The following is a 9509-nucleotide window of genomic DNA, read 5'->3' as shown; positions in this document are numbered from 1 at the left end:
GGCATCCACACCAATACACTGCGACGTCTCCACGGAAGCCATCCGCCCGTTCGTGCCGAAGGATTTTCGACAGAAAATTTTGGCCAAACTGCATGGTATATCGCACCCTGGGATTCGTGCTACTACTCGCATCGTCTCGGATCGATTCATTTGGCCTTCGCTTCGTCGTGACTGCAAGCAGTTCGTCACTCATTGTATTCCTTGCCAAAAAACAAAAATTCAACGGCACAACAGAACACCGATATCCAGAATAATCGTGCCAGATACCCGTTTCACACACATCCATATGGATCTCATCGGTCCCCTTCCACCGTCGGAACAAAATATGTATTGTCTCACGATCATCGATAAATTCACACGATGGCCTGAGATAGTACCACTACCGAACATGACAGCCCTCACAGTAGCTCGTGCCTTTATCAACGTTTGGATCGCACGGTTCGGTGTCCCGACAAATGTGACTACTGATGGTGGTAGGCAGTTCGAATCAGAACTGTTTCGTACACTAACAAGGATGCTCGGAATTACACATTTACGTACAACGCCTTATCACCCGCAGGCAAACGGTCAAATTGAGCGAACACACCGTCAGCTCAAATCATAGATCATGTGCCATCAACATTCTCGTTGGACCGAAATTCTTCCCATCGTACTTCTTGGGATCCGGTCGTCGCTGAAGGAGGATCTGCAAGCAACAGCCGCTGAACTTACATACGGTACATCACTTAGACTGCCAGGTGAATTCTTCATCTCCGACAGCTGTAAAAAACCAACGCCAGAGTTTGTCACCGACCTGAAGGCAACGATGTCAAAACTACGACCAACGCAAACCACCAACCACTCCAACCAGAACGCCTTCGTACAAAAGCACTTGTCTACATGCAGCCATGTCTTTGTGAAGGCGGGAGCTATCAAACCACCCCTTACACAACCCTATGATGGTCCATATCGGGTGATCCGCCGAAGAAAAAAAGTTTTCATAGTGGATGTAAACGGTAAGTCCACTGTGATATCGATCGATCGTTTGAAAGCTGCCTTCACACAAGCCGACGAACATCACCTCGATACAAACCAGCCAGAGCCAACAGTAGAGCAGACTGCCTACACAACACGTTCAGGACGTAGAGTGAGAATCCCCCGCCGGTATTGGTAAATCTACGGGGGGAGTGATGTGGCGTATCCGACATTAACGCCACCATACTGAACATGAGGGTAACCCTAATAAAATCCAACACATACACATTATCGATTACACATCACACGATACTATATACTGTAAATATATTTTAGTTCTGATAAGACAACCAAACGCGACAGTCTATATCGTCCGAACGAAGCCCGTAAACCCTTCGAACTGTGTACTAGGGTGTCCCAAAATGACATCATGTTAAAAAAGTCATCGGGCTCACTTCTTAAATTAAAGGTTAGGGTATTGGGACCACTTTCTTCTTCGGAGTGAGTTTGCTAAAACGCTTCCTACTGGTGGCGACTTTTGATTTTTATGAAAAATGGGCCGATTTTGGATAAAATTTCAAATTTATGCCTGTTGAAATGGTCCTGAACTATCTTAGATTTTTTTTCAGCATTTTTTATTTTTCTGGAGATCCAAACGGAGAAGTTTGGTTAGTTAGTTTGTACAAATTTGGAATTATAAGAGCGGCAGGGCCATTAAAACTTAGTAAAAAGTGAAATTTTTGGTGTTTTTCAGTATTTTTTCTTCAAAACTGGGTATCTACAAAATTTTAAAAGTACAGAAAACACTTTATATAGTTGAGTCGAATCCAGGGGCGTAATTTTGCTGAAGAAAGTGTATAGCTACGGCCAATGGGGTATAAGTTATTTAAGTTTTTGTTAAATAACCTTTTGACATTTTATGATATTCATAAAAAATAACACTGTTCTACAAAATAAAACTACTTAAGTGGGCTTAGTCCGCATATTATTTTTCGGAAAATAGAAGGAAAATGATGAAAAATGGCGTTTTTCGTTTGTCTCTAGTACATCAGAATCGGTTTTTATGAGCATTTGACAATTTTTTTTTAAATTATTTTCCATACTAATAGCCACCTAGCGGGTTTCAAAATCACTAAAATTAAACAAATATGTCGAGTTAATGGCAAGTTATGGCGTATATTTGAAAGCTGAATTGATTAACGTACTTACATTTTGTATATAAAGTCTTATTTTCATGTTAGGAACTTTGTAGTGGAGAAATATGCAGAAGAGTGAGTGAGGTGAGTGTTGAAAAACTGATATTTACTGTTTAGATCACATAATTCCGAAATAATTTGGGGCAAATATCCTCGAAAAAGTTTTACAACAGAATACAGCGCATCTTCTGACACAATCGTTTTGTTGAAGATGCCTCCTAGAAGTAATTATGGAGAATTAACTCTTCATAAAATAATTAGAGACTTGGCGTCATTAGCAAAGTTATTATTTTTATAATTTAAGTTACAAAAAAAATCATCAGATGCTCATTAAACCTCGTACTGACACACTAAAGACGTACAGAAAACGTCATTTTTCATGATTTACCTTTTATTTTTCGAAAAACAATGTGTGGTCAAAGCACATTTGAACTGATTTACTTTTTGGAACAGCATTATTTTTGATAAATTGCTAAAAATGTCAAAGGTTATCTAATAAAAACTTAAATAACTCATACCCCATTAGCCATAGCTATACACTTTCTTCAGCAAAATTACGCCTCTGAATTTGGCTCAACTACATAAAGTATTTTCTGTACTTTTAAAATTTTGTAGATACCCAGTTTTGAAGAAAAAATACTGAAAAACACCAAAAATTTCAATTTTTACTAAGTTTTAATGGCCCTACCGCTCTTATAATTCCAAATTTGTACAAACTAACTAACCAAACTTCTCCGTTTGGATCTCCAGAAAAATAAAAAAATGCTGAAAAAAATCTAAGACAGTTCAGGACCATTTCAACAGGCATAAATTTCAAATTTTATCCAAAATCGGCCCATTTTTCAAAAAATCAAAAGTCGCCACCAGTAGGAAGCGTTTTAGCAAACTCACTCCGAAGAAGAAAATGGTCCCAATACCCTAACCTTTCATTTAAGAAGTGAGCCCGATGACTTTTTTTAACATGATGTCATTTTGGGACACCCTACTGTGTACCTACACTTCCAATAGGCTGTAATCTCTTGCGTTGGTCAGCCTGCTACCCCACTCCACGGCCCAAGCGTTAAAACCTTCTCATATACCAACCGGCGTTCGCCCGACTGACGAGTCGGCTATTGCGTCCAACATCCGGTTGTACTGCTCTGGTGTCCACCGTGGAGGAGCAAAACAGCTACACACGAATACGCCGTTGGTCCTGGCGAGCACGAAACCTTCGTGTGTGCTATCCACCACTTCTTGAACAAGGAAACCGCCCAGCACTTGGATTGCCGCCATCCCTACACTATCCACCACCCGATTACCGTTATCGGGAGCGACACGATACGGCTCTGCAATAATTGCAACGTCGCATTTCGTTTCTGTTGTTGACTGCCACAACAGTTGCTGCTCAATGTCACAATGATTGATGTTAAGCTGAGTTATCTCCATAATCATTGGCGTGCCTTCACCTTTTTGTACTCTGGGCATAAGAAGCCTCCCGGCACGTGCAGAGCAAGCCCTTCGGTTGCTTCGTGCAATCTCTAACAATGTGTCCCTTCTCCCCACATTTTCTGCACAGATCAGATCTGTTCGGGCCTCTACAGTTTCTTGCATGATGGCCGAAACCCAGGCACCTGAAATACCTCTCCATTTGTTTAGTGGCTCTAGGGATCAATCGCAACAAGCACACCAACCATCCGATTTTGATTTTACCGGTCGACATAAGCTTGCTGGCGATAAGCGTATCACTGCTGTCTGTGTTCCACTGTACGCCTTCCTCAACCTGACTCATATCTGCTCTTTCTCCAGGTTGCATTGCTCTATTACCGCGCTTCTCACTTCGTCTTCCGTTGTGATCTCGTCCAGATTGGTGCACTCGACCACTGCTTCCTGTACTAAAGCTCTCATAATCGCTTCTCCTCCCCACCGCTTCTGTCACGAGTTCCCGATAGGCCAAGCTCTTAATCAATGGATCTTTCATTTCGCCTTTCTAAGTACGCCTGGTTCTTAAAACGTTCTCCCCCAGCTCCTTCAACTTGGGATCCTCTCTCACCCTTTTGAGGATCGCAGCGTACGTCAAGCCTTCGTTTACTTTGACAACTACAGCGTCTCCCCTCTGCTTCTGCTGGCGTGGCCGAAGGTTCTTCTTTCTTCTTTCTTCTTTTTCTTCTTTTCCTCCTTTTCTTTCTGTTTTTCCTCCTCTCTTCTGCGGTTTCTACGGTACGCCATTCACTCTGCGATTGTCGGCTTTTTCGCTGTCCTTCACCGACCTTCCTGGGCTTCTTCGGTTCCTCCTCCTCTCCTGGCGTTTCCCTTATTCTTTTCACAGAGCGAGAATCCCGGCCGCCCTTCGGTGTCTCATAGGCTTCTGCTTCTTCTATCGCTGTGGACTTCAGCGCATTTTCGGCGTTTTCAGCTCGCTCTAGTAACGCCATATGTTCGCATTCAGCTGCTGCTACTAGATCGTTGATATGTCCGTGCACGTTGCTCTTACTTTTCACGAATTCGTAGAGTTCTTCAATTTTTTGCCTCAACTTCGTGACTTTAGGTAACCCAGACTGCTGGTCTTCTTGGGTAACGCTTGGTTTCGGTGTGCGCACCTGAAATCCTAGCTTTCCTTGACGTCCAGTTGGTTTGTTGCCGCTCTTGCTCTGTATGGACTCGCTAGGCTGCTCTCGCTGCTGCTGCTGTTGTGGTTGCACTTGCTGTTGCACTTGTTCGTTATGCTGGGTCGATCACCTCGATAGCCCACCTTAGGCGAACGGGTTCACCACAGTTGTGTGTATGTGTGTGTATGCGTGTGTGTATGTGTGTGTATGTATGTGCGTATGTGTCAAAAATGTCACTCATTTTTCTCAGAGATGGCTGGACCAAACTTAGTCTCAAATGAAAGGTACACCCTTCCCATCGGCTGCTATTGAATTTTGTGTCGATCGGAATTCTGGTTCCGGAGTTACGGGTTTAAGAGTGTGGCCACACAGCAATTTCCCATATAAACTGGTACCACAGGAACAGTACTACCTGATTACGTCGAAATAAACCGAGTTTTTTTGCCAATCCGATTATTTCAAACAAATCGAATGATATGCAAGATATGTAATAAAATTGGGCATACGTTCAAGAACTGCAATCAAACAAAGAAACCTCCCATAAATATGCCTATAGCCCCGTTTCGCTGCAATCGATGCAAAGGTGAACACCAACTTCCATCTGAATACTCTGTCTACATACAGAAATCAAATAAGCTTCAACACAGAAGACCAAAATTATATAAACAGGCATACCAACAAGCTAAAGCAGAGTCTACTTTCTACTTCTGCCGCAGTCAGACGCACAATCGAGCCAAGTGAACAACAGGCCTCTCGATCTAGTGTGCATTGTCTCGAGAACAAAGGAAACATCGGACTATTCTTGTCATCATGAGTAAAGTTGACGAATAAGCTCTACTCCGACCCAACGCTGCGGTCGTTGACTTCAAATTTTGTTTAAAACGAGCGAGTTTTAGTGAAGTGGAATACCTTCTAAAGATAAAAATGCAACTTAGACTTGCGGAAGTGTTGTACCTTCAGTATCATCATCTTCGCAGTGCAGTGTTAATATTATTCAACACGTTAGCACAAGCCGAGCGTTTCGTTTTGAAGAACAACTTAAAACACGTGGTTGAAAGTGACAACGTTGGAATTAAGATTCCCGTATATATTGAGAATGATTATATAGATGTAAGGTTATATGACCTATCGCCTCGTACCCCTCCTGAGTCAATTGCAAAATACATGTCGCAATACGGAGAAGTAGAATCCGTTACACCTGATACTTGGAGAAACTTCTTCCCGGGTACTCCTAACGGCGTTTTTGTAGTAAGGATGCGGGTTGAAAGGCCTATACCCTCCTACTTGACAATAAAACTCAAAACTCACGGAACTACAATTATGCAAACTACGCTATGCACCCATGAGGGGCAAACTCCTACATGCAAGTATTGTAATCAGACAGCTCATCATGGACAACCTTGCGCGGAAGATCCAGAGGAAGACGCATCTCAGCCGATTGCCAACTCATCTACGGCAAACCAACCCAAAACAGAGTTTTCAATACCAATGCCTGAACCACAAACGGTGGCTAAATTTGTGGCAGCAGTTGCACAGACCATAATGACAACCACAAAAGAAGCATCCAGTACCGCAAAATCAACTGTAAGCAACATTAGCAAGGATAACAACAACAGTGACGGATTCACGCTGGTCAGCAATAAGTGCAAGAAACAAGGAAAAACATCTGATCACGGACACCAAGCCGGATTCGACCTGGACGTGAAAAACAAAAAAGAATTAAATAACCCCCCAGATGCAGATTGCCAGCAAACCCCGCGAAAGAAGGTCTCCGCTCGCAATAAAAAGTTGCGCGCTCGAGATCCAGTATTATAATAATATTTGTTTATATTTTTATTTTTACATTTGTAAACATTGTAAAGATCCACGGCTCCGTTAAGCTACCGCTATGAGCCGTGTCAAATAAACGAATTATAAAAAAAACAAGCTAAAGCTTTAGCTGAAGAAAAATTCAACCGAGCAAACCATCTAATTTTGACGAAGTTCACACTGCATCAATCTTCCTTCTCGGCAGCCGGCTGTCCAGAGCTACATGATAACCTTTGGCACATTTCCAAACAACTTTCCTCTTACAGTGATACATGTGGAGGTGCAGAGGATTCCTCGGTCTCTAGCAGCGACATGTATCGGACTAACATTCCTTTCTTCCACAGAAAATCTGCATTCGGGCGTGGCCGGCATCGGTATTGATCAGCATCCAAGAATCAATGCAGATGTCACAATGTATGTAACTCAGCATGTTATTCCCAAGCATGTTCTTGTAATTAATTTTGCAATCTCATTTGGTTTTGGTCAATAACGAAGTAGCAACACACGGGCGATTTCTTATGTTTATGCATATGCTACTGGGTTTACTACTTTTTATTTCATGATTGTTTTTTATTTGTTTGCACTTTATTCATTTTATGCTTGTCATTTATTATACACATTTTGTGTACTATACACATTTTTTCCATTTTATTTATTTCAATCATTGCAATACTTTAATTCGTTTTATTTTTGTAATTTGTTATATTTATTTTATTCACTTGATGTGTTTTATTACTATTATTTTGGTGCTTTTATTCAGTTGCATAGCAACTTTGTACGAATATTGCATAGTCGTCATTATGACGTTGATTCGCGAGGCGATATTCTCACTATTAAGGATCAGTCAACGAACCAAACTCTCCTCCACAGTTAATCGCCAAGAACAAAACAGGGTGAACATTTTTTTCTTTTTTCGATCCCTAGCTAATAATGAACAAACGCTATCGAAGCAGCCAACGGAATGAACCAAGAACATGTCTTACCGGCGCACAGTGATTCCTCTTCATACAAAAGTCGGAAAAAATTAAAAAAGTGTATTAAATATTTTCAAACAATGGTTTCTTGGGTAATTATGGGTCGCTGATTACGAATATGATGTCTACATAGCCCTAATACCTGAAGATATCATGATAGGGATGTAAATGAGGGGTGGCTGTATGACGGTCAAGACGGCTGTCGTGTGCTGAAGAGCGGAACGCGAAACGTTAAAAACAATTTCAAATAATTTAAAGAAAATTTCACGTGGTTACTTGGGTCCAGGAAGGATTGTACAAAATCTCTAAACAATTGGTCCAGTACATTTTGAGTTATGATGGACACTGCATTTTTTCAAAGTGCCTCTGGAGATTCACTATCACTCGCACAATTTCTAGCACTTTGCTATGCAAACTAAAGAAATTATTCTTCAAATGTTGCCATATACAGTGGAAATTGGTTGACTATTACCACTCTCTGTGTCGCAAAGAAATCTAAAAATTATTCCTTTTTTAACCAATTTACTTGAAAACTTAAAATTGTGAAATTTGCTTGAAATAAGGTGTTTGGATAAATCAATGTATCGATTGTAGTAGTTTTGAATCGAAAGGACACTGAACCGTCAATAAAATGCACAGAACATTTTTTAATAATTTTAAATTTATGTTCATGCACATATTTGGAGCATGAATATTTATGTAAAATTAAGTCCCACCACATACACACCACTTGTCGTGCTTTCTTCAACGAATTTTTTTATAAATTTACACGTTGATTGAAAATTACAGCTTCATTAAACGGGATACCAATGCACTTTAATGTATTTTTAAACCAATACTGCTGTAAAATAAATGACATGTAATATCACACGAACGAAACTGTAAAATCAACTTAATTTTCAATCAAATTTTTGATTCAAGCTGTGTATGTTTACATTCGTATTGATTTACATGTCGTTTGAATTTCATTATTTTCTGGTGTGTGGTGAAACACATAACTTTATTTAAATAAAATAGACTCGCATGAATATTCATTTTCTCTTTCGGTAGTACTCCCATTTCAATATGTTTGATTCATTAACTTTTTACGGTTCCAAAATGAAAAAAATTCTTCTGGTTTTTGAAATTATCCAAATTAAATTTGGAATGATGCCAAATTGTAGATCCTTTATTTTATTCGATTTTACAATAAAAAAAGTTGAGAGAAAAAAACAATTTTGAACTAAAGTCACACAGATAAAAAAAACGCTTTTAATCCACCTAACAGTGTGAGACATTTCTTATAACTCTTAGCACTCTCTTCGAATATTATTTCGATTGAGAACATTTAGAACTTGATGTTTCGCGATGCTTTTGATAACACATACTCAGAGAAACGCTCAAATCAGCATAGGACAACATCAGTGCTAGAAATCTCAAACGCTGAACCAATTCATTGGAAAAGCGGAAAAATGGCTCATAAAATAGACGGACAAACGAATTATTACTAATGCTCTGTTAATAACATATCTAAATTCTTCAATCAATGCATTGTGTAGGAAAAACTGAATTTTCCTAAAGTGCTGGGCCAAAAAAATCGAATTTTTTTTAATCTATTTGAATTTCATACTCTCAATTGCGCTTACTCAAGTTTCCAACACGACTGTGAACTAAGAACTGAAATTGCAGCTCTTAATATCAGGCTACCTCTGAAGTGCATGCGTGAATAGTTCAAACTTTACTTCGATATCGACTTTTTTTAAAAGTGACTTCCCAGTAATATCTTTGATTTGAATTAATGTTACTAATCCTAATGTCAAAGAACATATTATAAAAAAACTCTCATATCTCGTCACGGAAAATCATTATCATTACTAAAACATTTTTTTCGCGAAACTCTTCGACAAACTTCTGTCACCCGCGCTAGTGCACTGTTCACGCTGCTCTGAAAATCTAGTGAAATCGTCTTAGGGGTCTGATTCAAAGCCATTTGCGCGATTTAAATCTGGGTG

At 39.9% G+C, this 9509-nt stretch overlaps 1 protein-coding gene across 1 annotated transcript; it reads left to right on the top strand.

Annotated features, from left to right (window-relative positions):
• The first annotated feature begins 607 nt into the window (after window positions 1-607).
• Window positions 608-1153, top strand: LOC131680760 (uncharacterized). The gene has a single exon (XM_058961470.1). It carries the CDS (start codon window positions 608-610, stop codon window positions 1151-1153), a length of 546 nt encoding a protein of 181 aa, XP_058817453.1.
• The last annotated feature ends 8356 nt before the right edge of the window (window positions 1154-9509 follow it).

The sequence above is a fragment of the Topomyia yanbarensis genome, chromosome 2 (genome assembly GCF_030247195.1).
Source record: "Topomyia yanbarensis strain Yona2022 chromosome 2, ASM3024719v1, whole genome shotgun sequence".
In the NCBI taxonomy this organism is placed as follows: domain Eukaryota; kingdom Metazoa; phylum Arthropoda; class Insecta; order Diptera; family Culicidae; genus Topomyia; species Topomyia yanbarensis.
The sequence above is the reverse complement of the archived record's forward strand: the minus strand, read 5'-3'. Positions and strand labels throughout refer to the sequence as shown.

Excerpts from the sequence above, each read along its gene's own strand:
- LOC131680760 (XM_058961470.1), top strand. The coding sequence starts at position 608 with ATGTGCCATCAACATTCTCGTTGGACCGAAATTCTTCCCATCGTACTT.